This window comes from Tilletiopsis washingtonensis (genome assembly GCF_003144115.1).
Source record: "Tilletiopsis washingtonensis strain MCA 4186 unplaced genomic scaffold FA09scaffold_11, whole genome shotgun sequence".
Taxonomy (NCBI): Eukaryota; Fungi; Basidiomycota; class Exobasidiomycetes; order Entylomatales; genus Tilletiopsis; species Tilletiopsis washingtonensis.
Genome location: NW_020312008.1, coordinates 105040 through 131881, shown reverse-complemented (window position 1 = coordinate 131881; position 26842 = coordinate 105040). Strand labels below are relative to the sequence as shown.

At 64.8% G+C, this 26842-nt stretch overlaps 10 protein-coding genes across 10 annotated transcripts; 2 read left to right on the top strand and 8 right to left on the bottom strand.

Moving 5' to 3' along the window:
- The first annotated feature begins 1161 nt into the window (after positions 1-1161).
- On the top strand, positions 1162-2665 carry FA09DRAFT_329987 (putative 40S ribosomal protein S16). Its single transcript, XM_025742420.1, has 3 exons — positions 1162-1785; positions 2013-2118; positions 2343-2665. Exons 1-3 carry the CDS (start codon positions 1610-1612, stop codon positions 2484-2486), a joined length of 426 nt encoding a protein of 141 aa, XP_025598109.1. The 5' UTR covers positions 1162-1609; the 3' UTR covers positions 2487-2665.
- A 22-nt stretch (positions 2666-2687) lies between these two features.
- On the bottom strand, positions 2688-3250 carry FA09DRAFT_28398 (hypothetical protein). The gene is made up of 2 exons (XM_025739858.1): positions 3184-3250; positions 2688-3135 (listed from the first exon to the last, which is right to left on the bottom strand). The coding sequence occupies exon 2, from the start codon at positions 3124-3126 to the stop codon at positions 2743-2745; it is 384 nt and encodes a 127-aa protein (XP_025598108.1). The 5' UTR covers positions 3127-3135; positions 3184-3250; the 3' UTR covers positions 2688-2742.
- Positions 3073-4155, bottom strand: FA09DRAFT_28394 (hypothetical protein). Its single transcript, XM_025739857.1, has 4 exons — positions 4077-4155; positions 3277-4019; positions 3184-3223; positions 3073-3135 (listed from the first exon to the last, which is right to left on the bottom strand). Exons 2-3 carry the CDS (start codon positions 4006-4008, stop codon positions 3203-3205), a joined length of 753 nt encoding a protein of 250 aa, XP_025598107.1. The 5' UTR covers positions 4009-4019; positions 4077-4155; the 3' UTR covers positions 3073-3135; positions 3184-3202.
- Positions 4156-5407: 1252 nt separating this feature from the next.
- FA09DRAFT_338808 (acyl-CoA-binding protein) lies at positions 5408-6586 on the bottom strand (the record flags this gene model as incomplete). Its single annotated transcript, XM_025744145.1, has 6 exons — positions 5408-5454; positions 5517-5535; positions 5762-5856; positions 5919-6021; positions 6397-6426; positions 6566-6586. 6 exons carry the CDS (start codon positions 6584-6586, stop codon positions 5408-5410), a joined length of 315 nt encoding a protein of 104 aa, XP_025598106.1.
- Positions 6587-6997: 411 nt separating this feature from the next.
- Positions 6998-8502, top strand: FA09DRAFT_329984 (hypothetical protein). Its single transcript, XM_025742419.1, has 4 exons — positions 6998-7300; positions 7355-7552; positions 7813-8109; positions 8175-8502. Exons 1-4 carry the CDS (start codon positions 7016-7018, stop codon positions 8484-8486), a joined length of 1092 nt encoding a protein of 363 aa, XP_025598105.1. The 5' UTR covers positions 6998-7015; the 3' UTR covers positions 8487-8502.
- Positions 8503-14053: 5551 nt separating this feature from the next.
- On the bottom strand, positions 14054-14909 carry FA09DRAFT_28272 (hypothetical protein). The gene is made up of 4 exons (XM_025739834.1): positions 14741-14909; positions 14577-14681; positions 14366-14450; positions 14054-14309 (listed from the first exon to the last, which is right to left on the bottom strand). The coding sequence occupies exons 1-4, from the start codon at positions 14752-14754 to the stop codon at positions 14145-14147; spliced, it is 369 nt and encodes a 122-aa protein (XP_025598104.1). The 5' UTR covers positions 14755-14909; the 3' UTR covers positions 14054-14144.
- A 133-nt stretch (positions 14910-15042) lies between these two features.
- Positions 15043-16523, bottom strand: FA09DRAFT_360649 (hypothetical protein). Its single transcript, XM_025745254.1, has 2 exons — positions 16202-16523; positions 15043-16144 (listed from the first exon to the last, which is right to left on the bottom strand). Exons 1-2 carry the CDS (start codon positions 16236-16238, stop codon positions 15216-15218), a joined length of 966 nt encoding a protein of 321 aa, XP_025598103.1. The 5' UTR covers positions 16239-16523; the 3' UTR covers positions 15043-15215.
- Positions 16524-17431: 908 nt separating this feature from the next.
- On the bottom strand, positions 17432-19994 carry FA09DRAFT_329982 (hypothetical protein). Its single transcript, XM_025742418.1, has 2 exons — positions 19301-19994; positions 17432-19245 (listed from the first exon to the last, which is right to left on the bottom strand). Exons 1-2 carry the CDS (start codon positions 19832-19834, stop codon positions 17749-17751), a joined length of 2031 nt encoding a protein of 676 aa, XP_025598102.1. The 5' UTR covers positions 19835-19994; the 3' UTR covers positions 17432-17748.
- A 362-nt stretch (positions 19995-20356) lies between these two features.
- FA09DRAFT_360647 (hypothetical protein) lies at positions 20357-20933 on the bottom strand (the record flags this gene model as incomplete). Its single annotated transcript, XM_025745253.1, has 3 exons — positions 20357-20533; positions 20596-20839; positions 20902-20933. 3 exons carry the CDS (start codon positions 20931-20933, stop codon positions 20357-20359), a joined length of 453 nt encoding a protein of 150 aa, XP_025598101.1.
- A 1833-nt stretch (positions 20934-22766) lies between these two features.
- Positions 22767-24355, bottom strand: FA09DRAFT_329981 (hypothetical protein). Its single transcript, XM_025742417.1, has 4 exons — positions 23698-24355; positions 23305-23442; positions 23177-23236; positions 22767-23110 (listed from the first exon to the last, which is right to left on the bottom strand). The coding sequence occupies exons 1-4, from the start codon at positions 23951-23953 to the stop codon at positions 22980-22982; spliced, it is 585 nt and encodes a 194-aa protein (XP_025598100.1). The 5' UTR covers positions 23954-24355; the 3' UTR covers positions 22767-22979.
- Between the last annotated feature and the right edge of the window lie 2487 nt (positions 24356-26842).

Genomic DNA, 26842 nt, shown 5'->3' with positions numbered 1-26842 from the left:
CTGACTGCTGCTAGGGCTTCCTCGGGCGCTCACGCCGGCCGAAGCTTCGCCTTCGCGGTCAGAGCCTTGGCCGGCGAGAAGCACACTTCAAATTATCTAACGCCTGGGCAATACAAACTCGGCGCCGCACTTCAAGCTTGTGCCAGGAAAAAAGCTACCCCACACGGAACTCGGCCGTGCCTGCGTCGGCGCAGACCGGACCCTCTTGTCCCTCCGCCCTCTGCGCCACGGCCAGCGCTGTTGAGCCTGCCGCAGTTGAGAAAAAGGATCAGGGCCTAGACCTGAAGCATGTGTCTCCCTCACGCAGCATGTTGGTCGACCTGGTGCAGCGCGGCCGCGAGGCGAGGGAGACAACGCAAGCACCGCCGGGCCGCGCCCTGCCTCCACCTCTCGCCTCGTCGGGCGGCGCCGGGGCGAGTCACGTGCTCTGGCGTTCTTCCCGCCGCCGAGCCCTCCTCCTCCATCTCCGGCGAGCAGATGCGACATCTGAAGCAGTCGAGGTCTGAAAGCTAGCATGGCATAACGTCTGCATCTCAGAGTCTGTGTTTGAGCGTTCTATGGGAGAGAAGACGGCTGTGCGGTGGCTGCACTGCATGGGTCTGTGGTTCGCTACGGCAAATGGCTAGCCGGCATGCTGGCCCAAGTCGCCCTCTGACCGTCGCCGAGCTCACGAGCTGCTGCTCTGCTGTACTGTACTCGCTGATCCTGTCGTCGCCAGCATCATGGGACCGCAGTCCGGGCAGCACCAGCGGTGCGGCAAGGCCTGGCGGGTCATTGCAGGCGGCAGGGACCTCGCAGCAGCATGCAAATGTCCCTTGATCGCTGTTCTTGTCGGACCTCTGAGCCTCGGCGAGGGCAGCAGTGCACCGCCTGACGACGCTGTCTCCGCAAGGCAGCAGACGCTCGAAGCGGTCCCGACACACGTCCAGGGGCGCCGGCGGCGCTGTGCTGGTGCTGCTGCGGCACGCGTCGGCAATTTTCGACCGACGCGTGGCTGGCGCCGCCTTGGAAGTCAGGCGGCCGCGCGTGCGACTCTCTTGGCTGCCGCGCCGCCAGCGTCTTGCAGTCAGCCTGGCGGAAGCGGCAGGGCAGCGCGGCCCACGCCCAGCAAGAGCGCTGCTCGCTGGCTCACACCTTCACACCCGTCACCACACTCCTCAAGGTTCGTATGCCGTGCCCTCTCTCGTCCTCGCACCTCTCTGGCGCATTATACGTGCGCACATAGCACGCTGCATGTGCATCGGCACGACGCAGCAGGCGGCCGGGTGCGCCGCGCTCATCCTGGCGCGGCAAAATCGCTCGGCCTGGCCAGAAAGGCTCTGCCAAGGAGCGACACAGAGATGGCGGTCGCGCATGTCTCTCGCCTTGATAGCGAGAGCGTCAACGCATGAAGAGCGGGAAAGACTGCAGCCCTTAGGGAAGCGCTGGCTGCGTCTGGGCTGCGCCTGGGAGAGGGCGGCGAGAAGCGACGCGCAGGGTGGAACCGGGCCGGCGAGAGCGGAGGCGTGCGCGCAGGCATGCCGCAGCTGCTGCCAGTGCTCTGCCATCTTCATTCTCGCTCCGCACCACCATCACATCGTACGTGCCACTGACCTCGATTCTCGTTCAGATGTCGCAATCCGTGCAGTGCTTCGGCAAGAAGAAGACGGCCACGGCCGTGGCCCACGTCAAGGAGGGCAAGGGCCTCATCCGCATCAACTCGCAGCCCATCGCGCTCGTCGAGCCGGAGATCCTGCGCTTCAAGGCCTACGAGCCCGTGCTGATTGTCGGCGAGGACAAGTTCGCGTGAGTGCATGCATTCGAGCGAGAGTCGGGCGGGCCAGAGCGACGGCACGCGAAGGGGGAGTGAGGGCGAAATTGTTATGGCCGGGAGCGCCAATGCTCGACTGCAGCTGGCAGATGCAGGCAGTCAGTGCCGGGCCGCTGCGTGATGGAGGCTTGCAGGCATTGCGCATACGCCCGTTCGTATCATCAGCAGCGCCGGCTCACGCTCACACGATCACTCCTCTCAGCGGTGTTGACATCCGCGTGCGCGTCTCGGGTGGTGGCCACACCTCGCAGGTGTACGCCATCCGCCAGGCCATTGCCAAGGGCCTCGTTGCGTACTACGCCAAGCACGTGAGTACTCAGAGGGCAAGCGGGACATGACTGGCAGGAGAAGGAGAGCAGATGAGGGAAGCAGGAGAGCAGAGTGGTGCGATGTGGGACGGCTCGCCTGTCAGAAGGAAGGAGCAGTCGGACGCCAGGCATGCACCTGCGGACTGGGAGCGCGGGAAGAGCACGAGAGAGGAAGACACAGCCGCAGAGCGAGGGCATGCATGCTCATCCACTTCGGTCCACAGCACGACGCCGCCTCCGCCCTCGAGCTGCGCCAGCAGTTCGTCGCCTACGACCGCACGCTCCTCGTCGCCGACCCGCGCCGCATGGAGCCGAAGAAGTACGGCGGCAAGGGTGCCCGCGCCCGTCGCCAGAAGTCGTACCGTTAAAGCACCTGCGCTGCCCGCGTCGGAATGCCAGCGCGGTTCCGATGCGCCAATGCTATGCCTTGACACGTCATCTCCTTCCTATCTGCACTTTTTCTGGGTCTTCCTCGACACACACACACCACACACATCTCACGCATGTACACCACGCTTCCCCAAAAGCGGCAGATGCAACGCCCGAGCGATTCATTGCCCACGACTCGAGCGTGTGAAGGAGGGCAGGACAAGGAGGCACAGCGACGAGGGGCGCGGGAAGGAGTCAGAGAGTGTGGAGGAGTACAGTCAGATCAGAGGAGAGAGCGGCGACGCTCGCCAGCGACAGTCTCGACGTCGCTGCTCTGCTGCGCCTCGGCAGCGGGCTCGTTCTCATCGTTCGTGTCGTCTGCGTTGAACGCATTGCGCGAGGGCGAGCGCTGCGGACGCGAAGGCGGCGTGCTGCCCGGCAACGGCGCCGAGGGGCGTCTCTGCATCGAGAGCTCGCGGCCGAGGCTCTGCTGGCTGCCGTAGCCTTCGCCGTTGGAGACGTATGGCAGACTGCGGCGCTTCTGGGAGCGTGTCGAGGCTTGACGTCGAGCGCGGCTCGCCTGACTGTGCTGGTGCGACATCGAAGGCATCTCGCACGTCGTGAAGGACGCCGTGTCATAAGTCGGACCTGCGCGGCGTCAGCAAGGGTGCGAGGTCGAGGGGAGATGGAACTCACTCGCGCAGCGCTCGGCGTCCTATTGGTGTGTGGGGTTCGTCTACGTTGGACGTCAGCGAGGCGGCTTCGTGCTTCGTCGCCTGCTCGACTTACCGGAGAGATCGCTTCTGCGTTCCCATGTCCCGCCATCGAAGTTGCACGCGAGCGCGAGAGGCCAAATGTGCTGTTCCTCGGCGACGGTGAGGCCCCGCCGTTTGAGGTTGCAGCGTCTCCAGCAAACGAGGCGCTGCGCGGCGAGGGGTCTGCGCAGCGACGCAGCAGCGAGCCCAGGAAACGAGGCGAGTGCGGCATGCCTCCGAGACCGTGGCCCTGCGTCTCGTCGCCCGTGACGACCTCCTCGAGCTCGAGGTCGATACTTGTGCGACGACGGCGGTGCAGCAGACTCGGCTGGGGCGTCTGCGGCAGCGACCCCGCGCCTTGCGCCGGCTCAGGCGTGCTGCAGACGAGCTGGAGCTTCGGAGCGTAGAGTGAGATTGGCGTCTGAGGGGCCGAGGCGCGTTGAGCTGCGTTGACGAGGTCCGAGACTTGAGCCCATGTCGGGCCAGCCGAGGCCTCGGTGCGCGACACCTCTGTCAGCGTGGCTTGCAGAGCCGAGCGTAGCGAATGGCGGGCGTTGAGGTTGCCGATGATGCAGCAGGCGTACGTGACGCCTGTGACAGTGAGTGCTCCGACCCAGACGGGAGAGGAGAGACCGACGTGAAGCCCAAGTGTGCCGATGGCCATCACGCCCTTGAGCCCGCCGCTCTGCATCGCTCGTCGCGCCAGCGTCGTGAAGCCGTGTGCCGAGGGGCCGTTGGGCGCCGAGCGCAGATAGGCGGCCAACATGCCTGCGAGGACTAAGTGGAGCGTATTCAGCCTGATGCTGCATGAGAGGCACGAGGCAGACGACTCACACAGCGCAAGAACGGTTGTGATGCCGAGGTAGATATCCACCACGACATTGCCGGGCGAGTCGACGTGCGGCTGCCCTCGGAAGGCTGTGATGCCGCCCGCCAGGCCCGTCGCGAACTGAGCTCCGAGGGCGCCGAGAAGCACGAGACCGACGCTCGAGGGACGCTCGAGGATGATCCAGAATTGCGCGGCCGTTTGCGCCTCGCTAAGCGTGATGAGGATGATGCAGAGATGGGTTACCAGGTGCAGATCTGGCAGGAGCTGTCAGGGCATCGTCTCTGGGCGAGAGGAGAGGGCAAAGCCACGTACAATCAGCAACGTGCTCCTCGTTCCAGGCGTAGAACAGCGCGCCGGTCACGGCCGTCGCGAGCAGAGCCACGGCCGCTGCGCTGAGTGTGCAGGCTGCGCCGACGAAGAGCAGCAGCCACGCCTGGCCGCCTTTGCCGCTCTTCTGCTTCTGACCGCCGGACGTCGAGGTCGAGGCGGAGGGAGACGAGACGGGGAGGAGCAGGCTGGCCTCCTTCTGTGCCTTTGCAACGTCGGCGACAGCGTGGCACTTCAGCATGCGCTCTTGCTGCGCCGAGAGAGGGGGAGGCGAAGAACGACACGAGTGGAGAAAGACGAGGAGACGCTCGGTGAGGATGCCGAGGAGGAGCAGTGCGAAGAGCAGACTCCAGAAGAGACCGTGTGCGCCGGAGGGCTGCGAGGAGGACATGCTGGTCGCCATACCGCTTACGCCTGAGAGGGAGGAGATGGTGGTGAAGGAAGCAAGAGACTCGACGACGACGGCGACAACGACTTTGAAGAGGCATCGCCAGGACACGACGCTTCAGCCTAGCACATGAGCAGCAGCACGGCACCCGAGTATCCTGCCGAGCAGTCCAGGCATGCCGATGATGAAGCGGGCCCCTCCTCGGCGGCACCGGGCCAGTAGGCAGCGCACGGCGGAAGCGAGGGCTGAGATGAGCTCTCCTTCATCATCCGACATCGCGAGGAGCGAAGCCCTGTTCCCAAGCTAGGCATGCGGCACTGCCGCGCGGCAATCCCGCACAGGCCGCCTCCTCCTTGCCGCCGACGCCGTGGGCGCGTGATGCGGCGGCGCAAGCAGGAGTGCAGCAGAGAGGGTCCGGGCGTTGATGAGACGCATACGTCGACGCCTTCCATCTCTGCGTCATCGCAGGTCGCTCGAGACTCGCACGTGAGAAGAGGAAGGAAAGAGAGGTATGGCAATCTTTGCATTCGAACGGACTGAACTCATCACGAAGCGAGGGAGCAGTCCGGCGGCCGCAGACGCGGTGCGTGCGCACGACGCGGCGGCTCGGACGAGAGACGCTTAGGCCGACTCGATCTCCGAGATCCACTTCTTGGCGTCCTCGTGGTCTGTACGAGAACGGAGAGTCAGTGCGAGGCACGGACTGCGAGGCAAGAGGGATAAAGCTCACCGCCGTGCTTCTTGAGCAGCTGCGAACGGGGAAAAGGGTTAGCTTGAGGGCGATGAAGAGACGCGAGCCGCAGAGCGAGCAGAAGCGCGGACAATTGCAAGGCTCGCGCTGTCTGAGTGCACACGGGCTGAGCCTCGCTCGCCTCGCGAGCGGCGCTGCTTGCTAGCCCAGCAGCGAGCGCAGCATTCGGCCCTTGCCCGCCCTCGCTCTGCTCCGAACCTCGCCAGGCCGACGGCGCAACTCACCTCGAGCAGGTACTCGACGTACTGCTTCTTGGCGTCGTCCTGGCTCGTGCCCTCGTTGGCCTTCCAGGCGTCCCACTTGGCCTTGCCCGTGAAGTCTGAACGAGTATGCCAACATCAGCACAGGCGACCTGCCTACGAAAAGGAGGCACACACGCACCCATCATGCCCGGGCGCGACGTGTTGACGTCGCCGATCGAGGCCTGCTTGAAGAGGCCGTAGAACTTGAGCTGGTCGGTCTGCGTGGGCTGCACGGGGCCGTCCTGTGATGCGTGAAGCGTCAGCACGACGGGAGAGATGCGGGACGAAGGTGTAGTGAGGAAAAGAGAGCAGCGGAACGACGCCCGATGAGCGGAAAGAAGCTCCTGGCGCCCACGCAACGACGATGCGCAGAAGCGCAGCTGAAGCGCGCTGAAACGGCAACAGCGACCAGGCCACGCAGCGCAGCGCCTGTCCTGCAGTGCACAGTGCCAGTCGCAGCCATTCGGACACAAAGTCGCAGAGCACGAGCAGCCTCGCTGCTGTGCCCTCTCAGGCGCAGGCTGTCCACCTCCTGCGCTCCCCATCCTCTCCGTCCGTCTTCTGCGCGCGCTCTTTCCAGCTCCTCCACGTCCGCAAGCGACGACGCAGCTACACACCTTGGGCATGGAGCCGACGGTAGCGACGGCCTAAAAGGAAGATGAGTCAGCACATTGCACGGCGACGGACGCAGAGACGACGCAGCGACGGCGCGTGACGCGGCTGCCCAGCTCGCGGAGGAGCAGGCAGCTGCGCCAGCTGCCCATGCGACGCCCACACGAGACGCACCTTGTCGAACTGAGCAGACATGATTGAAGTGTGTGTAAGGTGGTGGGAGATGAGTGAGGTTGTGGTGGTGAGGCAAGGGTGGGGAGCGAGCGAGCGAGCGACCTCGAGCGCCCGCCTCGCTGTGAAACGCTCGGCCGTGACGGCCGCGCACGGATGTTGGGCTTGCGCCTCGAGTGGAGCATGCGCTCGCGCTGCCCTGAGCCGGAGGCTGGCGGCCTGCCTGCTGCCCCGCCGGACGATCGACCGATGACGCTCCGAGGCTGCTGGGAGCGGAGCCGAGCGTTGAGCCGCGCGCCGGCCACGTGGCACGTGAGCCGCGGCTGAGCCCGGCCGAAGAAGCGCAGAAGCGCGCCGCGCGCGCGAAGCGCAAGGTCAGCGCTGCCTCTGCTCTGAGCACCGGCCTCTCTCGCTCCTCTTCACCCTCTCGCAGCCCCTTCCTCGTCGTTCAGCATGCGGGGTCCCGTCGCCTCCAGCTCGCGCCTGCCGCTGCGCAGCATCTCCACCTCCTCATCCCGGCTCGCCACTCCCGCGCCCTCTGCCGTGCCTTCCCCCGCCGCACGCTCGGCCATCTCCGAGGACCGCGCCAGCCGCTCCTCCGATGCCGCGCGCCCGCGTGGCTCTGGCAGTGGCCCAAGGGCAGCGATCATGCCGCCGTTTGAGCGCTGGATCCAGACGGCTGCGAAGCAGTACAAGCTGCCGCCCATGGGGAGGGGTCCGTTCTGGATTGGCTCGACGGTGCGTTGCTCCCCTTTCCCTTCTGCTTTGTTTCGCTGACGCCAGCGCAAACAGCCGTTCCCATTGAATCCGACCTTCAAGCCGTCTCCGCCGCTGCCGACGTACACGAGACAGGCCCTGTGGGCTGCGCACATCGCAGAGCCGAAGGGCTCGGGCGCGCCGAGAGCTCTGTCTACGCGCTTCCACATCCCGATCGATCGCGTCGAGGCAGTGCTGCGGCTGTGTGCGCTGGAGAAGGAGTGGGTCAAGGAGGTGAGTCGCGTCGAGAAGAGGACAGGGAGAGGGGAGATGGAGCGGCAACGAGGCCGAGTTGCCTGCGGCTGCGGCTGCAGCACAAGCGAGGATGAGTTACAACTCGATTAGTCTTGAAGACACACACATGGTTACACATACCTTTGAACACTCTGAGCACACACGACGATGCCACTTAGGCGGCGGCACGAGATGGAGAGCGGAAGACGCCAGTGACGGATGGCACAGCTCGCTGACCACGCCTCTTCCTCGCGCCGCAGAGACGTCCTCTGCAAACACACTTCGCCTCCTCGATGGAGCGTCTCCTGGGCTCACCCGTTGAGGCCACGCTGAACAAGCAGCGTGCCGACCGTCAGAAAGCTGCTTCCTCCTCGGACGCCTCTTCCTCCAATGCTGCTTCGAGCTCAAATGGTCGCGCAAGCGGACGTGTCACGCCCACGGCGCAGACGATGCAGATGCAGCGCGGCATGAAGGAGGACGAGCCGGTGCCTTCGCTGCCCGGCTCGTCGGCCGAGATCCGAGGCCCGTACCGCGAGATCGTCGACGAGGGCAACGAGGTGAGTCTACTGCACACCTCCACGACACAGTGAATGCTCTGCTGACTCGTGTCTGTCTCTCGCAGCCGCCGTCGATTCTCGAGCCCGCTCTGCACGCCGCCAACGTCGCACGCGGCGCCAAGCTCGCCGCACTGCCCTCCAACGGTCCCCGCAAGGTCCGCGACGCACCCACGACGGTCGGCACGCGCGTGCGCGCGCCGCTGCGCATCGCCGACGTCGGGCCCAACTCGTACGCGGGCGCGGGCGTGGCGGGCCGGAATGAGGCGCGGAGAGTGCGGAGGGCGAGAGCTACGGCGAAGCGGATGGCTACGATCGAGGGACGGCGGTCGCGCCTGGAGGAGAGAGTGCAGATGGCCAGAGAGGCACGGCAGGCGTAGAAAAAGGAATGGAAACGCTTGTCATCAGACGTTGGGTCGTGCTTGAGAAGGAGCGGGGTCTGTCATGCGTCGTGCTCGCTACTCGAGAGCCCGTCAGAGCAAGCTGCGTCCAAGACAGGGCGCACGGCGGACCGGAAATACAGGCTGAGGAGAGCCAGGCACGGCGAAAGCAGCCGCGCTCGCGAAAGGACGAGCCACGCTCGCAGAAGACGAGTCGCGTCGAGACGAGAGCTCGTCGGCGCAGCTCGAGCTGTCACCGCGCCTCGGCCGTCGAAGCACGAGCACCAGACACCACGTCGCGGCTCCATCGACCATCAAGCATGCGGCATTGCCCTTGTCTGGCCGGGGTCAGACGTAGCGGGAGGAGGCGGCGGCCCGAGCGTCGCGGGAACGCGGCCCGAGCGTCGCTGATGCCGCCGCGCCACTTCCGCCTTGATGAGCTACGTGCTCATCTCACCTCTCGCTTTCTCGCTCACACCATCACGCCCATCGAGCTCTCTCTACACAGCGTCCACCACAGCCTCTCGCGCCAAACGCTTCTTTCTCGCACTCACCGTCACGCCAAGCGGCTCTTCGTCATGCCCAAACGTCCTTCGCGCACGCGCCAGACTACCGCAGCGGCGGCTGCAGCCGGACAAGGTCGTCTCTCCTGCACCGAAGCATCGTTGGCCGAAGAGCCGCCTATGTCACCACTTTGTTCGATCACTCGGCTCCCTGCGGAGCTCATGCTCTACATCGTCGAGCAACTCGATCCGAAGGACTATCTCGCGCTGTCCGCTACATGTCGCGCGCCACGCGATGATCTGAAGAAGGCCGACTATCTCAAAAGAATCGTCGCCTGTCCGAGCAGCTGCGTCGCTCGATCCTGGGAGCGTCGCAGCACTGATCCTCTGTTCGAGCAGGTGATTCTACAGGCCAACTTCGCCCAGCACGCGCGGCGCAGTCTGCACCAGTGCGCCTTGCTTCCCTGGATGGCCAAACTTCGCGGGTCTAGGGTGAGCAACGACGGGCGCTACATTGCTCTGCTCTTCAAGGGCAGCGGCGGGCTCTGGCTGTGGGATCTCTATGCCCGGGACACGTTTCAACTCGATGTCGACACGAGCGGCTCCGGCGGCTTCGAACTTGATCTGCAGCTCGAGCAAGACCTACTCCTGCTTCACGACTCGGACGGTGCGGCGACTTTGTGGCACTTGCGGAATCACTCGGCCAGACGGCTGTATAGTGTGCCCGAGCTGGAGTACAGGCGTCACATGGCACTCGCAAATCACGGTGCTCATCTCATCGTCAAGAAGCGCGGTAGCGACGTCGTCTCACTCTTGCTCGTCGACGAGCTGAAGAAGTACAAGTCGTGCTTGCGCAGCCGTCCGTGCCATCAAGAATGCTCTTGCTCGGCTACAGACACCGTCGCTACCTGGAGTGGCGTCAGAGAGTTCGCGTGCTCCAAGCGCTCGCCGCAGCTCTTACTGCTTGGCAGAGCCAAGCTGCTCTCCCTACCGCCAGATGCGCCTAGCTCGAGCGCAACGCAATCGACCGACGAGTCTGCGTCTGCTTTGGACTATTGCCAGATGCCAAGGACGCCTCAGCCTCTCGATGGCGACACGGTCCAGCACTGGAGCAATCGCGCTTTGATAGCCACAAAGAGTCTGTGTCTCTTCCCCACACCGGTCGAAGAGCTGCTGCTGTCCGATGACGGCAGCCGCGCCGTGGCGCTTGTGCACCAGATCGCGCAGCCCGGGCTCACCTGGCCGCCAGCAGATGAGGTCGCATGCACTTGGGAGCTGAACAACGGTGCTTGGCGCTTGACGTCGTTCTCCAAGCCTCGTAGCAATCTCCAGGGAGACCTATACCGGTCTCTTGCTCTCGCAAGTGAAAGTGGCTATTTTGCTTACCTTATGCGCCATCCCGTTCTCCGGCTCGCTTTGGTACATAATACTTGCGAGCCAGACTCGAGCCCTCTAGTCACCATACTGCCGCGAAAGTGGGGATCAGGCTTCTTTCCTCTCTTCGCTTCACTCCTTTTCGCTGAGCTGCGCGCGATCAAACCGGCCCGCAGCTTTCGCGAGTTTGGGCCTCTATTCCGCCCTGAGCATCCGTCGCGGCATCAATTCGGGCTTCTCCACAAGTCCGGAGTCCGACTGTTTGACCGGCCGGCACTGCGAGCACTCGAGTCCGGGGCTCAGGCGACGCCATCCCCCGCAGTGTCTCCGTCCCTGCGCAGCGTCTTTCACGACTTGCCGAAGTGCCTCGTCTCCAATCTCTCGCCCGATGGTCAATGGGTTTGCGCTCTGAGCAAGCGTCACCCGGTCGGTGGCGTCATCGTCCCGAGCGGGGCGGACGAGTCGCTTCAAGCCGAGCTGCGCAAGCTGCTCGAAGTGCCGTCCGACACACCAAACGAACGCTGATAGGCTCGACGTTCGGCTGGACTCAAGTCCGACTTTGAGAGCGCACCGCTCTTGCGACCACGGCTTCACGCTCGCTGAGGAGTGTCGCAGCCAACGCTCAGCACAATCAGAATCGAGTCGCTCCGCTCGTCGTTCGCCGCTTCCTCACCCCAGCCTCCCACGACTCGCTCTCTTTCTCTGTCAGTGCCTGTCTCTTCGATCAGCTTCGAAGTCCTCCCCGCTATGCCTGTTGCACTATACTGCGCAGCATCTTGCCTCTCCTGCGCTGTTGTAGCTCGCGCCCCCCGAATGTCCAGAATCGATACTTAGCCGCATGCGAGACTCTCTAACGCAGCACATGACGTGGCCACACCATCGTCGCACAGCGATGCATGTATTTGCCGTGCGAAACTTGCGTCGCACGCCGCTGGCGCTCGATGTTGCCTTCAAGCTCGTATTGCTGGAATCTAATCGCTTAAGTCTACTGGGTGCCGGTGGGTGATGTTTGTGCAGGAGGTCGTGGCAGGCGGCGAGTGGGCGGCATGGCCCCTCTTCGCTGAAGTCAAAGTAGGCGACACGCACGCGTCCCGCGCGGCGCTGCGCATGCCCGACATGAGGCTCATCACGGCCGGCGGGCGACGAGCTCGGCCCCCCTCGCCACGACCACGATCACCCACCACGAGAGCGGAGTCACACATCATGTCGTTCCCCTCTGAGCTGCACGACATCGTCGAGGCCGCCGTCTCAGATAGCGCAGCAGGACACTCAGCGCCGAGCGCGCCGCTCGCCGACACAGCCAGTGCAGAGCCCTCAGCGCCGAGCACGCTCATCGCAGTCAGCGCTGCGATATCAGCGTCAAGCGCGCCACTCCTCACCGCAGACAGAGCAGCGGTCTCAGCGTCGAGCGCGCCGCTCCTCATCGCAGGCAGGGCAGCGGTCTCTGCGCTGAGCGCGCCGCTCCTCATCGCAGGCACGGCAGCGGTCTCTGCGCCGAGCGCGCCGCTCCTTCGCCTCCCGCTTGACGTGCTTCTGTGCGTCATCGATCTGGTCGACGCCCGAGACCATGTGCAGCTCTCCAGCACGTGCCGCACGCTGCGTCGCACTCTGACCACGTCGGGGCTCTTGCAGCGAGTCGTGGCGTGCCCAAGAAGCTCGGGTCCCCGTGCCTGGGAGGAGTGTCGATCATCGAATCTCAACCCGCTATGGGAGCAGCTCATCATCCAGACGGCATTCGTTGACCGCGCGCGTCAGCGGATTCTGCAGACTCCCGACTACCCGGGCATGAATTACGCTCCGAGTATCAGCGACGACGGCCGGTACGTTGCGTGGTTGCTGCAGTACCCATATCGCACGCCGCCCATTGGACTACCTTCGGAGCAACGAAGCCGCTTCACCTGGCTCTGCCTGTGGGACCTCTACGCAGATCGCTGCTTCAAACTGGACATGGAGCTGTCTTGCCACTACGGCTTCAGGATCAGCCTGCATGTGCAGCACGACTTGCTCCTCGCTCGCGACCTCGTACAGAGAGCAACGCTGTGGCACCTAGACGCTCACCTCAGCCGCGTCCTCTACTCAACAAAAGAGACGTTGCAAGGCACAGTCACCTACGAACGCCGGCCAATGGTTGCTCTGCTGCAGAAGGCCACGTATCTCATGGTACACGAGGAGCAGAGAGTGCTGCTACATCGAGTCGAGGTGCTGAAAGAGCGCAACAGCACTTCATCGGCTGCTGCCTTCACCTGGACGGGCGTGTACGCAGCTGCGTGCTCCAACGGCTCGCCAAACATTGTACTCGCAGGGGCATTTGATCTCGGCACGCTGCACGGTCCGGCTCCGGCTCTCGACATCCCTGCGCTCTCAAAGTTACCGCCGCCGGAAGCAGCTTGCTATCACGTCCCTGCAAATACTGTGCAGCACTGGGCTACCAACGAGTCTGGCGTCCCCATCCTGCTGACATCAAGATTGTTCTCTGACTTTCCAGCGCTTCCGGGACGGCTCGAGCTCTCGGAGAACGGCCAACGTGTTGTCAGTCTCTCACGTCCTGAAGAGCACACTCAGCTTGCTGGCAAGAGCACCCAGTACGCTGCTGCCTGTACATGGGACTTCAGCGACTCTGCTCAATGCGCTCCGATCCCAACACTCGGCTATGCATGTGACTATTCAAGCGTTCTGTCACCGGATGGGCGTTTCTGGGCATATAGTCCGGAGGGTCAGCTGCCCCACAGGCACGAACACACCTGCGCCACTCTGATCTATGATCTTGACTCGCCGGACACGCGCACAGAGCCTCTGTCATGGGATGCCGGATGCGATTACGACGGCACAGACATTCGCGAGGCGATGGCACTGATGTTCGCCGAACTGAGCGCTTGGCCAGGTCTGTTTGCAGATCTACACACGCGCGCAAGTTCGGCAACATACACCTTGCCTTTCTGGGACTTCTCCGGCGGCCAGAATGACGAGGACACGCAGGAGCAATTCGCAATGGTGCCGGAAAGCCTGCGCAGCCTCAAAGTCCGGGAGATCTCACCGGCTTGGACCTCCGCTGCGACTGTCAAGGATTCTGAGAACCTCTCGCTGCTGTCTCGCCACGGATGGCCCTGCGACTTTCTTCAGCAGCAGCCCTCGTGCTTGTCGCCTGACAAACAGTGGATGGTCATGCCGCTTCGAGAATCATCGCCGGTCTCCAACTTGATCTTCCCTATCCGCGCCTCGGAGGTGCTGCACCGCAATCTGCTTCGAGATGCGAATTGCTGCTTCAACGGTGAACCTGGCCAGCGAGTGCGCGGATGGGCCAATGAGTGAGCCGCCGACAGCAGCACACTGCCTCGTCTTTGCTCCTCTACTCTCGCGCTCGTCATTCGGAAAGACAGTCTTGCGCCACTCATCGTCAGACGCTCTATCGCTTCTGCTGTAGTGCGCAGCGCCGTTCGCTACGCCTGGTCGCTTCAGCTTCGCCGCACCATAGTGTACACGTCCCATCTCTTCCGTCCTCTTCCATGACGGCCCGCAAAAGGCTCCTCGACGTGCGCAGATGTGTCTTCGACCGCCAGCTGCAAGCCGCTCTCCTTTCCGTCTTTTTGCTTGATCCACCATGACCTCAAGCTCTTTCCACCCGCCTCTCGTCCGCCGTGGCTCGATTTCTCCCTTCGGTTCGCCTCACGTCGGTCGACGGCCTAACTTTCTGTCCGCCAGCTCGTCGTGCTCTCCTGTTTACTCTCGATTATCTCGTCCCTCTCGTATCTCTCTCGAAGACTCATCAATGACCATTCCTCCCTCACTCCTGTGCGAGCCGTCGTCTGACGCTCTCGCGCTTGCGCTCATTCTCGCCCAGGCCCTTCTCCCACTCCTCTCCCTGTGTCTCTCCCTCGCTGGCCGCCGCACCGGGCGCTGGCTTGTCGGTGCGCGTGCCGATGCGAATGTCCGTCGCGATGCGTGGGCACTGTGGTGGGCATCAGCGAGCGATGTAGAGATCAGAGTGTGCAGAGAGGCACGCACTCCCATGGCGTGCACGGCCTCGTGGCACTCCTCGATCGCGCGGCAGACGACGCTGAATGAGCCCTCGAGGTTCGTGCCGTACCCGCTGCGCCGCAGAGATCAGTCTGTCGTCTGCGTGCTCAGCTGTTCTCAGCTAGCGACGTACTGCATCTGTGAGCCTCACGGCGTCAGCTACGTAGCGCATGCAAGCCATAGCGGACGCACCTCGTACTTGAAGCCGTCCTGCTTCGCATACCGCTCCAGCACGCGCTGGCACGCCGCGATGTAAGCGCCGACGCTCGGCGTCGGCGTGTTCATCGGGATGAGACAGAAGTCGCTGTGCGTGCGCGCCACGAAGTCAGCGCGTGGCGGCTTGAGGAGACGGAGCGCACGCACGCTACGGCGTACATGCTGGGCGAACACGAGGCGGCTTGATTAGGTCGTCGTGGTGGGAAGAGAAGAGCGGCACCCCCTGACGCGCGGCTCTGAACCGCCGCCTCGCCGCTCGAAGTCGGCACTCCGCTGCCGCTCGGGCCATCCTCTGCCCGATCGATGCGCTCTGAGTCCGCTCCCTCGCTGCATTTCACATCTCAGCGTGCAAGCAAATCTCAGGCACTCAGGCAGAATGAAGGCGAGCAGCGATACAATTTCATCACGAGAGCACAGCTCAGAAGACTACAGTGGGTCGAGGCACGGACCGAGACAGTGGGTCAAGCGAAGGGAGCGGGAGAGATGCGAAAGAGCGAGCGAGAAAGAGGCGAGCAGTAGGTGCGTCGTCTTGGGTATGCGACGCAAGGATGCGAAAGATTTTTGATCGGTGAGCGTGCGGGAACGAACGGACGTGGAGCGAGACGACGAAGAGCGCTGCTCGTCACTGCTCGGCCTCAAGCGCAAGACACCGGCGCTTCCAGCCCTCGCACTCCTCCTTGAGCGCCGCGATGGTGTCGTGCAGCGTCTTGAGCTCCTCGGCCTTGCGGTGACGGCTGCGACGGGCGGCGAGCGTGTTGCTCAGACGCTTGGCAGCGACCGGGTCGCGCGTCGCCGCGATCTTGGCCTCGGCGAGCGCAAAGGAGGCTTCGCAGTCGCCTTCGGGCGAAGCCGGCGTAGCTTCGGCGACGGGCGTCGATGCGCCAGAAGCGGCAGCGGCAGCGGCAGCACGACGCTTGCGAGCCGGGAGAGCCTTGATGGCCTTGCGGCTGGTGCTCGACGGCGAAGCGTAGTGACGAGCTTGGATGGGCGCGTCGAGCGGCAGGAGCTCGTCGGCCGTCGCGCGACGCTTGATGCCGTGCAGTGCCGGTAGGTCGAGTGCCGACGTCGGTGCCGGAGCCTCGACGGCGGGCTCGACGACGGTAGAGGCAGCCTCGACGGCGAGAAGCTCGGCGCCGGACACGGTGGTGGGCGCCTCGGCCTGTGCATCGTGCAGTGCAGCACCGCCAAAGGCGTTGAGCAGTGCCGCGGCGTCGGTGAGGAGCGGCAGCTTCATGCCCTCGGCCTGTGTCGTGCCGCCGAGCGGCAGGCTGGCGAGGCTCTTGCTGTCGGCGAAGCCGTCGAGGCCGGCGCCGCCAAAGAGCGGCAGTGCGGCGTATGCGTCGTACGACTCGTCGAGCGGCATGTCGTCGTGCTCGAGCAGCGGCGTGGCATCGCACGAGGAGAAGTCGAAGGCCGCGGAGAGCGCCGGCGACGGGTCCGTGCTGCTGTCGCTCGTGCTCCACTCCGGAGAGGAGAAGAAGTCGTCGGCGCTGAGCGCCTCAAAGGGCGAAGAGTGCACGGGAAAGGAAAAGTCGACGGGCTCAGAAGTGACTGGTGAGGTGTGTCAGGACGAGTGTGATGCGGCATGTGAGACGGCGACAAACTCACACTCCTGGCCCGCCAGCTGTGCAAGACTGTTGCTCATTCTGACTGGCTTGTTGTTGCTGTTGTTGTTGTTGTGTCGAGGCAGTGCCGAGGAAGAGGCATGTTGGGCGCACCATGGTGGGCGAGTCGCGGCGTTGTGTCTGGGTGGGTTGGGGGTGGGGTGTTCGTCGGACGACGAGCAGAGGCGCTTAGGCAAGGCAGAGCATTGTGGGAGAGTGGCGATGTGGTGCTGTAGGGTGTGCCAGAAGGAGATGGTGCGCTGGTCGAGCGCGGGGTGTGCCAGAGGCTGGAGAGGGCGACGCGAGGAGGGAGGTGCTTGGAGGAGCGAAAGATGGGGCCGGCAACAGTGCGCCAGGCACGCGCCGCCCTTATGAGGCGCCTGCACACGGCAGCGACGCCGGGCACGGCGCCTGTGTGCGGTGCAGCGAGCGACTGCCCGCTGCCCGGCTGCAGTTCTCCCGCCTTGCGCGCTTGGCGTGCTGCGGCCGCTCTGCCCGCCCCGCCCGCCGCCGCCGCTGCAGCCACGCGGTGCGTGCCTTGATCCTTCCGGCTTGCCGCTGCACGGCGCCGCGGGCTCATGCGCGTATGACTCGACCGCCTTCGCCGCAGCGGGAGCGGCGGCCCGTCTCACGCTTGCGCCCAAAGCTGCTGCCCCTGGCACGCCGGCGGCCAACTCAAGCTGCAGCTGCCGGCTCCGAGCCGGGAAGGGACCGTGGCTGCACGCTGGAACGAAGCGCCATCAGGCATCAGATGGGCAGCTGCTGCGGCTCTGCGGCCATCCGGGTCGAGCGCACGTCGAGCCGGCGCCGGTCCGCTCCCGTGCCGCCGGCAGGCCGACTCAACGTCGCACAGCACAGCGCATGACGTCCTGCGTCTCGCACGTTCTGGCAGCGGTGCAATGTGTACGCAACGTGGCTGCGACGTGTCTGCCCCATGGGTGTGCGTCTCTGAGGCTGCATGGCACGACAACGAGGCAGCGGTGAGGCACAAGGCGTGCAGGAGAGACGCGCTGTGTCGCCGTCGAGACGCGCTGCATCGCCGTCAATCCTCCTCCGCTCGGCTCCTTCTTCGACGACGTGGCCGCTAGCAATCAGCTACAGTCCCGAACACTTTCGCTGCGCTTTGACATTTTCAGCATCGCGGCGTATTCTGAGCAGCGGCTCGCAGAGCCCTTCTGCTGTGCATCGACAGCGCGGCTCCTGCGGGCGTGACGTGGACGGAGCTGTAGGGCCGCAAGCACGCCGCGCCGTTCTGCCTTCGACGCGCTACCGCTACCTTCGGTGCTGCGTCAGACAGAGGCACACGGCAAAGTGATGATCATTCATGGCGGTCGAGGCGGTCGAGAGGGTCGAGAGGGTCGAGAGGGTCGAGAGGGTCGAGAGGGGACAGAGCGCAGCAGCGCCGCGAGAGGAAGAGAGCAGAGGCGGGAAGTGACGGAGTGTGCCGTGGTGTGTTGGACGAAGAAGAGCCGAGTGCGGCCGGAGCTTGCGATCCTGGCGCCGGCGCCGGCGCCGCGAATCCGTCTGCTTGTGCGTGTGCCGGCGTGCGGCTCAGTCGACGCCGGCTTCGTCGTGCAAAGATGGCTCGTACGGACGCCTGTCGAACGCATCGTCGTAGAGGTCGTGCGGCGCCGTGAGCGGCACAAGCACGATCTTCATAAGTTCGCCGCCGGACAAGGCAACCCAGCGCTTGTCCCGCGACAGCTCTGCGGCAAAAAGCTCCGTCCATCCCATCTGGTCGCGCAGCAGTGAGGCTGGTGGCGCGGGCGATGTCGCATCCTTGCCGGCAGCGTCGGAAGCTCGTTCGATCTCGACATACTGGGCATTTACCCTCTCCAGAGCCCAAGACGCCTCTTCGGCCGTCTGCGAATCTGAGCATTCGGCGAGCTCCACTGGGCGCGACGATTCGATTGCCGACTGGCTTCCGGCCAGCTCGATGAAGAGCAGCTTGGCGACCATCTCGGATCGGAAAGCCTCGTCGGTATCTCTCTCGTCGTAGTCGCCCCAGTCCCTCACAGCAAGAGGCGGCGCTGCAGGATTGATCAGGTCGTGCAGGATCGTAAAGTGGTGTGCGAAGTCGTCGTCGTCGATCTGACCTCCCTCGTCGTCTACGTCGGGGTAGAAGGAGACTGAGTAAGCCCAGAAGCGCCCGTCGGAAGACAGCACGTGTGGGCGGCCATAGTCGTACTCGGCGTAACGAGCGCGACAGACGTCGAGCGACGGAAAGCGCGTAAGAGGCCATGAAGGCTCCCTCAGTGCCCATGCGCACGACTCTTGAACAGCTCCCCACTTTCCGCTGCCCCATGGACAAGCGACAGCTCGTTTCCCGTCTTGACTCATCGCGAGCAGCCCTGGAGGTGCTGGAAAGTGCGCGTAGTCTTCCTCGTGCAGCATTTGACGGGTGTCGACGTTCCAGTGTTGAACGCGCTGATCAGCGGCAATGAGAACGTCCGACGAGGCGCTTGAGAAGGCAAAGGCGTCGACCTCCTTCCAGCTAAGCACGCGAGCTGCGGGCAAGCCCTGTCTCTTGAGCGCGTCGACCTGCAGCACTGAAACTTCGTTGCTGTTGGCAACGCGTACGACGAGATATCTGCCCGAGTCTGCGAGCCCGCAGGATGAGCTATCCTGCACGGGCCGCACCCGAGGCGAGGTTGCGTTGTAGTCCAGAGTCTGAGAGAACAGCGGCGCAGACAGATCGTTGAGGTGCCACAAAGTCGTCTCGCCCCTGTGGTAGACGAGCAGGAGATCGTGCTCTACATGCAAGCTGAAGCCATTATGGCAAGCCTGAGGAGCCAAGTCCGCCAATTCGAAGTGAGAGTCGGCAAAGATGTCCCACAGCCACACCGTGTAATGGCGCGACGGTGCAGGCGCCCGCGGCGAAATGTGGAAGCCGGCGAAGAGGCAAGACACTTGGTACACGATGTAGCGCCCGTCTGTGCTTAGACTCATTGTCTGCGCAATCTCAGAGTCTTGCTCGAGGCCCGAGCAGCGGAGCGGGGTGGAGGTGGCGCGCTTGACGAGCTTCGTCTCGAGGATGAGCTGCTCCCACTAGAACAGTACGTGAGCGCCTGTGCATTGCGTGCCCGAGGTAAGGCAGACTCACCAGCGGGTCCGACACACGCCGCTCCCACGGACGCGGCTTGTCGCTGCTCGGGCACGCGACGATGTGCTTGAGGAAGATCGGCTTGCGGAAGGCGCGGCGCAGGTGACCACACGTCTGCGCTAGCGCGAGGTAGGAGTCCGCATCGAGCGAGTCGACGAGCAGCAGCAGCAGCTCGGGCGGAAGACGGGCCAGCGGCCCGCTGGACTCCGTGCGAGGCGCTCCAAGAGTCGTCGCAGGAAGGCTCGAGGCAGCGCCGGCCGTGCTTGCGGCAGCAGAAAGGCCCGCAGGCGGAGTGGCGAGAGAGTGCGAAGGAGGAGTCATCTCGGCAGCTTCGTGACGGCTTGAGGCAGCGGTTGCCGTCGAATCAGCGCGTTCGGCGCTCGACGAGGCGTCGCTCGTCGCTGCGGCATGGTGGGAGCTTGAAGTAGCGGCCGCGGAGCTGGGAGCAGCGTCGCTTGCACCAGAAAGGCTCGCTGCCGCAGCGACGAAGGGGTTCGGCGCGGCCGGCTCTGCGTTTGGGCTTGAGTCCGTCATGGCGAAGACAAGACGCAACGCAGGGCCGGTGCGTTGCGGCGAGCTCGCAGCCGTGCGTGGCTAGGCCCGCAGACGTGCCGATGCGGACGCCCTGGCGTAGAACGTAGAGCGGAGAGAAGAGGTGGTCGTGACAGCAGCAGCAATGGTTGCTGAGTGGGTGTGGCGGTCATGAAGCAAGCTCGGGGCGCGGCATAATGCCCTTCTGAGCTTGCCAACGTCGACGCCGCTCCTCCACCCGACGCGCGTCTCGATCACGTACCTGCGTCACACTCAGGGGTCACGCCGCAACCTCGGCCGAGTCGATAGCATGCAAGAGGACGATGTCGAGAGCGCTTGTCGCAGCAACACGCTCGCCAAGCTTGGTTCTGGCCACTTGCTTGCCACAGCTCGCAGGCGAAGCGTTCCCAACCCGCTCGATGGACAACAGCGTGCGCACGACGCGCCGAACGACAAGATGATCAGGATTACATGAAGAGGCGTGGCCCTGTGGGCTCTCAGTACAGCTCAGCAAGTAGTAAGGTCTCAGCCATATGAGGCCAGAGCACGGATGGCTGTGGGATAAACAACGCGAAGATCCAGCTCCCCGTCTTCGGTATCGTCCTCGAAGTAGGTGATGTCCGCAGTCACCACCCAGAAGTTATCAAAAGAGCCTTTAATTTGCAGGCGGTTCTCTTCTGGGTAGCAAAGCTGCGACGACGGCTGCAGATTGAGGGTCGGGTCAGCTCTGCTGTCCGCCTTTGCCCAGTCAGCGCGTCACTTACAAGCACTTCCTCGCAGTGCAGCACGATCTCTCGAGCTGCCAAGCCAAGACGAGTCAAGTAGTATCGAGGAACGTCTGGGTAGTAGGCGTTGGTGACAAAAGTCAGAGGCATACGCTTGACGTTGTCGAGATCCTGAATCAGCAGTCGCCACTCTGGATAGGGCCACTCTGGGACGCCACGCGCACTGTTCTTCTTGCACGCGGTGTACACCAGATAGCGGCCGTCCGGCGACAGAGAAAAGCGCCTGAAGTGACCGATGAGGTCAAAAGTGCTTCTTGTCTGTAGGGGATTGCCAAGCGTCCACACGTGTGCTTGGTAGCGGCGCCGGCCGGATTCATCTGGAAGATCGCCGATTGCTAAAGCGCGAGTCCCGTTGTCTGACACTGCAAGGCAGTCATAGAAGAGACTGAAGTTGACCTCACTCTGTAGCGTCACTGTCGCAGCATTCCACTGCTGGATGGAACCCTGCGGGACTCTGGTCTCGTGGCTGGCCTCTGCCCCGGCTCTTAGTCCGCTCTCGCTCCTTGTCTCTTCTCCGGCCATGAGCAAGACGGGCGAGGCGGCAGAGAAGGCCAAGGCAGAAACGTTTGTCCAGACGTGCACCGTGGCCGAGGACTTCTTGCGTGCCTTGAGCAGGTCGGTGCGTAGGAGCTTGATGCAATTGTTCACACGAACAATGAGGTGGCTGCCGCCGTCAATGGGTGCAAACACGTCCCGAGCCCGCTCGTTGTCCTTCCTCTTGTTGCTGAAGATTGGAGAGGAAAGATCGTTGAGGTCCCACAACGTCTGCCGGTCCGGGCCAGCGAGGATCATCAAGTCGCTCTCGACGTGCAGCCTGACTTCTCTGGCAAATGATTGACCTCTCAGGCGAGGAAGACGGATTGAATACGCTTGAAAGACATCAAAGAGCCAGATGCCTTTGTCCTCGTTCCTGGTCCCGTCGTCCAAGGTGCTCGGGAGGACCCAGGCGACGTAACGACCGTCCAAGCTGACGATGGGACAGTTGATGTCCGCGTATTCGGCATCGCATTCGGGCGGCAGAGTCCGGTTCAGACCCTCCATCAAGCATCTCTGGATGATAAGCTGCTCCCAAAGTGGGTCTGCCTCTCGCTCTTCCCAGCGCCGGGCCCTGTCGCTCTGGGGACAGGCGACCACGCGACGCAGAAAGTGCGGCTGTCGCAGCAGGGTGCGCATCTCGCGGCTCGTCATTGAGAGATTGATATAGGCGGAGGCGCTCAGGTGCGACGCGACGCACGCCAGGATCTCGAGCGGCATCCACGCCAGAAGATGCATGTCCGCGGAGAGGGGAGTGCCTGGCACATGGGAAGCCGGCTCGAGCATGACGGGCTGTGCGGCGAGCGGCGTGCGAAGATGACGTTCGGGCGCCCTGTAGCGTGCCTCTCAGATGCAGACGAAGCGCGGAGCAGTCGTAGAGCGAAGCAGGTGGGCGAGGGAACGTCTGAGCCCAACGACGACGAGCGATGGTGTAAGACGGGTCTTTGGAATCGCTCTGCAGCGATGGAGAGGCTGTGCGGCGCGTCGTGTGATCGGAGAGCCAAGCGAGGCGGCGAGGTGAAAGGCGACGAGGTGAGAGGCGGAGCGGCGTCGGGCGCCGGAGTAGGCTAGGGTTCAGTGCGCTCTTCAGCGCGGCTGAGGATGGGCGGAGCGAGAGGCGATGGAGCTCGAGCGGCGCGGTACGCGGTGATGGAGTCTGGGGAGAGCGATGAGTGGTGATGGAGCAGAAAGCAGCTCGAGATGAGATAGGAGCGGAATGACAGCAGGCGGCGGCGGCGACCCAATCCGGCCCTCGCAGGCGGCGGTAACGGTGCTGGCAGTCCTCATCAGTCACTCAGCGTCGAGGGGCATTTCCGTGCAGCCCAAGCAAGCGCGAGTCCCTGCGACGACCGTTCTCGTCCCGGGTGTCGCGCCGCCCTTAGGTGTGCGTGGCAGCTGACGTGTCCGTCTGGGACCGACGACGCAGCCGTCTCACGGCCTCGAAGATGCTGAGAGCAAGCGTGGGCGCCGCATAATGCCATGCCGTCTCGCCTCACCTCCAAAGCGCACGACCGCGGCCATGCAGCGATGCCGCTTCGCATGAAGCCCACGCAAGCGCTAAGCTGCACCGCTCAGCGCCGAGCAGCTCGAGCGTTCGAGACGTTTCGCTACAACGAAGGGATCAGTGCAAAGGCCCAAGGGCATCGATTTGGACTTAGCAAGAAGCAAGTGGAGGCAAGGAGTACAGCGACAGGGACATGGAGACAACGCGGGACTGAGGAGGCGCTAGAGAGGGAGAAGAGTGAGAAGCTCGCAGCGGTGCGGTGCGACAGAGCGTCGCAGCGCGTCGCAGAGGGGGTTGCAAGCAGACGTCGAGGGCCGGGCTCCGCTTAGAGCACGAACACGGCACCAGCGACGATGGCGGCGCCGGCAGCAGCGACGGCGCCAAGGCCACGAGGGACGTGCAGGCCCGCAGCGCCGTCGGGCTTGGTCGCTGCGATGGAGGCGCGGATGGCCGAGGCTGTGTCGTGCGCAGGAGGCGTCAGCTGAGTGACGGGAAGGGACCTGAGAAGGAGGACAGACGCACCAAACTCGGGAGCGAGCTGCGAGACGGAGGACGTCATGGTCGGGTAGTACTGCAGCACCTCTGCTCGCGCCAGCATGTACATCAGCGTTGTTTCTCGGAACAGGCTCAAGCAGGCAGGCAGCACGCACCCTCGGCGAACTGCGTCGCCACGGCGTCAATCTCCTCGCCCTGGCCCGCCTGGTAGCCGCCGATGAGGTACGACGCCATGGAGGACTGGTCGTACGGCGGCGTGAAGGTCGACGAGTAGGTGCAGTCGGCTTGACGCACTGGCGAGGAGCGAGACGCAGGTTGAGGAGCGTCAGATGAGTGCGCAGACAAGGGGCAGAGATTTTGCGCAAGAGAAAGCGACAGTCGAAGCGCGGAGCTGGCTAGCAGCAGCGAGAGCTGACGACGCCCTGTCCTGATGCTCCCTCGCCCAGAGGGTAGCAAAGCGATGTTTGCTCGCGAGTCCCTTGTCTCCTCCTCACCGCTACGATGACGCCTTTACCTCGCCGCTCTCGTCCTCCTCACCGACAACTCACCGTTCGGGTCGCCGACGAGGATGGAGCAGACCCTGTCGCCGCCGCCGCCGCCGCCCGACGAGCTGGGCGCCGACGTGGGCATGCTGGAGCTTGCGCCCGACGAGCTGGACGATGCGCCCGCCGTGGAGCTCGGCGCCGCACTGCTGCTGCCGCCCTCGCTGCTCGCGCTGGCACTGCTGCTCGAGCCGCTCTCCTGCGCGGCTGCGAGGCCGACGCTGGACAGCAGGAGGGCGGAGAGGAGCGGGAGGAAACGCATGGTCTGGCTTGAAGCGGGAGAGGTGAGGGTGAGGAAGGTGGAGGGGAGATTGCGCCTCGGTGTGTCGCCGCCTGCCGGCTCGCTGACCCGCCGGCTGGGGCAGGGTCAGGCCAGCGGCAGGCAGGCCGCCTGCGACCGCAGCGTCGCATGCAGCGGTAGCATGATGCGGCCGGCGGCCGACGCACGCACGCGGCATGGCGATCTCGCCGCTCCGCCCGGCGCCTTCGCCTCGTGCCGCAGGGGCACATGCTCTCGCGCTGCGCTTCTGCTCGTATCGCTGCATAGCGCCGCTGTCTCGCATGCGCTGCATGCTGCAGCTGAGCAGTGACGGCAGCGGCGTCGCCTCGCAGCATGCAGTGGCGCTGAGGGGCGCGAGGGAGAGGGGCATCGGGCCGGCGTGTGGAGTGCGTCGCGGAGCATGCGCTCTCTCGACGCTGCTCGGATGCCTGGTGGCAGCACGCCGCCTGTGTGCCGCTGCAGAGCGCCCGCCTGGCTTGGCGCGCAGCGCATCTCGCATCTTGCATGGGCACGGCCGCGCGGCAGCGATCAGCAAGTCACGTGCACGTCCCTTTGGACTCGTGGGGCGCTGCTGCCGCCGCGCAGGGGCGCTCCTCACGCAAGGGAGCACTCGCGAAGGCTGCGCTGCTGCGGCGGCAGGCGCCTTGGTCATGAGGTCTTGCTGCAGCGGTGCGCGTCGCTTGCGCTTCCTTTGCAATCATTCCTCTCTCATCACCTGCAACTGCTGGAGCCTCTCTGGGTTCCAAGTGGCCGCCGCTGAGCACCTCGGCGGTCGCTCAAAGGGCTTCATGGCTGTCTCTTTGATCTCGGCCACGTGCCTCTCATTCAGGTGCAGCCGCGGACGCGTGATGGTTGCTTGCTTGAAGCGCTTCGGTGTACCTGAAGAGGCCTCGACGCAGGGTCAGTCGAACTATCTCTGCGCCCCTCACAGAAGCTCGCAACCGGCAGCGCTGCGCCATGCGCGCTGGGTGCTGCATACCGCTCGTGGTTGCCGAGCCCCTCGCTCGAGGACCAGACCAGCCGTGGTCTCCACATCGACGCCGCACCCAGCATCACAGATGCGGGATGAGCAGCCACTTGACTCTGGAAGGTGCGCCGCAGCCGAGCCTGATCGCCGCTCTCCCATCCCTCCTGCGGCAACACGGCCAAGCGCAGGGGCCGTGGAGCGCGCTTTCTTGCCCGAAAAGTGCCGCTCGTGTGGCGCGCGCAGTGCCACTCTAAGCCTCGAAGGAAGCGCAGAAGAGACCCTGAGCAGCGGCTCAGCCCCTCTGCGTGCTGCTCCTCCATCTCGTCTTCCCTGTGTGCCTGCTGCGGCACTGCGGGCGCCTCCTCAGCCCTCGTTCTCCGGGCATGTCCTGCAGAATGCAGGGCAGCGGCAGCATCCATCGGGCGTGCGTTCGTCCGTCGGCGGAGCTCGACGGGGCGCAGCGGCAGCAGAAGCGAGGCGCTGCGAGGCTCTGCTCGATGAGCTGTCTGAGGCGCAGCGCGCGTCTTCGGCGTGCAGGCGCAGACGAGATGCAGCGGGCCTGCAGGGCGCAGTTGTATTCGCCCTCATCCGAGCTGTATTGAGCGACTTCATTGGCGGGCCGCGGCTGCAAATCAGCCTTGAAGTGCCTCCTCTCCATCCGCCGCGGCGGCGCCGAGGTCACGCGCGCCGCCGCCGCGCGGCCAAGGGCGCGCTAGGCCAGCCGCCAGCAGGCCCAACGGCTTGCAGCGCAACAGCATCAGGGACGACGCACGGCTCACCGTCGTCGCCTGCTCCTTCTCCTCCACGCATCCTCCATCGCACCGCCTTCGCGACCCCAGCCGACACGCGCACACGCCCTCGTCCCAACGACGCACGGCCAAGCCGAGCGGAGCGCCAACCCGAAAGTGGCGCGCAGCCGCCGTGCAGCGCCCGCCTCCACCTCACTCGCGGCCTGCTGCTGCCGCGGCCAGCGCAGCCAGCAGCGCACCTCCTTCCCGCCCGGCCCCGATCTTGCCCTCTGCCGCGACCTGCACCTTCTGCTTCACCTCACCACTCCATCCCAAGCGCGACAGGCCACTCGCATGGCGCCCTCGGCAGAGAGCAGCGAGGCGCCGCCACGCGGCACCAGCCGCGAGCACAGCCGCGACTCGCGCGCCCCGGGCAGCAGCGATACCGGCGCTTCCTCCAGCAGCACGCCCTTTCCCACCGATGCGCCTGTCACTCCGCGCAGCGCCGTCTTTCCGCCTGGCTTCAGCGCCGGCGGCAGCAGCAGCGGTGCCGTGAGCAGCAGCAGCCGGAGCCCCGGGCGTGCGGCAGCGACGGCGCCTGCGTCACGCACCCTCTCGCCGCGCCCGCCGTCGCCGACATCGCCGCGCGGCCGCCGCCACTCGCTCACGTCGCCCGACGAGGCGCTGCCGGCCTTCTCGGGCCGCCGGCGCTCCAGCGGCGGCAGCGGCAGCGCCGGCATGCCCAATCTCGGCTTCCGCCGCGCCTCGCCGGCGGCCGGCGCCTCGCCCGTGCGCACGTCCGCGGCGCCCAGCAGCAGCCGCAGCAGCAGCACGGCGAGCGAGTCGTCGGGCGTGCCGACGGCGGCCACGAGCCTGCCCAGCACGCTTGCCGCCAGCGCAGCGCCGTCGCCGCGCCCCAGCCGGCCGGGCTCGGGCCTGCGCACGAGCACCATGTTCGAGGCACGCGATGCCGAGGCACACAACGCCGACCGCCCGCCGCCGCAGTGGACGCTGCCGCCGTCGGCCTCGGGCGGGCGCGCGCTGCGGGCCGCCACCATCTTTCTCGGCAAGGACCACGAGCGCTGGCAGCAGCATGCGCGCGCCTCGCTCGACGGCGAGGTCGGCCTGCACCTGGCGTGGAAGCGCGGCACGGCCAGCGCCACGGCGGCGCCGTCG

Bases quoted from the DNA above. Each gene is read 5' to 3' on its own strand.
- FA09DRAFT_329987 (XM_025742420.1), top strand. From the start codon at position 1,610: ATGTCGCAATCCGTGCAGTGCTTCGGCAAGAAGAAGACGGCCACGGCC. The intron at 1,786-2,012 runs GTGAGTGCATGC...CACTCCTCTCAG, and splicing joins GTCGGCGAGGACAAGTTCGC to CGGTGTTGACATCCGCGTGC. The intron at 2,119-2,342 runs GTGAGTACTCAG...TTCGGTCCACAG, and splicing joins TTGCGTACTACGCCAAGCAC to CACGACGCCGCCTCCGCCCT.
- FA09DRAFT_28398 (XM_025739858.1), bottom strand. From the start codon at position 3,126: ATGACACGGCGTCCTTCACGACGTGCGAGATGCCTTCGATGTCGCACC.
- FA09DRAFT_28394 (XM_025739857.1), bottom strand. From the start codon at position 4,008: ATGTTGGCCGCCTATCTGCGCTCGGCGCCCAACGGCCCCTCGGCACAC. The intron at 3,224-3,276 runs GTAAGTCGAGCA...CGTCCAACGTAG, and splicing joins ACGCAGAAGCGATCTCTCCG to ACGAACCCCACACACCAATA.
- FA09DRAFT_329984 (XM_025742419.1), top strand. From the start codon at position 7,016: ATGCGGGGTCCCGTCGCCTCCAGCTCGCGCCTGCCGCTGCGCAGCATC. The intron at 7,553-7,812 runs GTGAGTCGCGTC...CTCGCGCCGCAG, and splicing joins AGAAGGAGTGGGTCAAGGAG to AGACGTCCTCTGCAAACACA. The intron at 8,110-8,174 runs GTGAGTCTACTG...TGTCTCTCGCAG, and splicing joins TCGTCGACGAGGGCAACGAG to CCGCCGTCGATTCTCGAGCC.
- FA09DRAFT_28272 (XM_025739834.1), bottom strand. The intron at 14,451-14,576 runs GTACGAGGTGCG...TCTGCGGCGCAG, and splicing joins GCGAAGCAGGACGGCTTCAA to CGGGTACGGCACGAACCTCG. The intron at 14,310-14,365 runs GTGCGTGCCTCT...TGCCCACCACAG, and splicing joins AGGCCGTGCACGCCATGGGA to TGCCCACGCATCGCGACGGA.
- FA09DRAFT_360649 (XM_025745254.1), bottom strand. From the start codon at position 16,238: ATGAGCAACAGTCTTGCACAGCTGGCGGGCCAGGAGT. The intron at 16,145-16,201 runs GTGAGTTTGTCG...ACACCTCACCAG, and splicing joins ACAGCTGGCGGGCCAGGAGT to TCACTTCTGAGCCCGTCGAC.
- FA09DRAFT_329982 (XM_025742418.1), bottom strand. From the start codon at position 19,834: ATGACGGACTCAAGCCCAAACGCAGAGCCGGCCGCGCCGAACCCCTTC. The intron at 19,246-19,300 runs GTGAGTCTGCCT...GTACTGTTCTAG, and splicing joins GGCGTGTGTCGGACCCGCTG to TGGGAGCAGCTCATCCTCGA.
- FA09DRAFT_329981 (XM_025742417.1), bottom strand. From the start codon at position 23,953: ATGCGTTTCCTCCCGCTCCTCTCCGCCCTCCTGCTGTCCAGCGTCGGC. The intron at 23,443-23,697 runs GTGAGTTGTCGG...GCTCCTCGCCAG, and splicing joins CCTCGTCGGCGACCCGAACG to TGCGTCAAGCCGACTGCACC. The intron at 23,237-23,304 runs GTGCGTGCTGCC...TGGCGCGAGCAG, and splicing joins GGCGACGCAGTTCGCCGAGG to AGGTGCTGCAGTACTACCCG.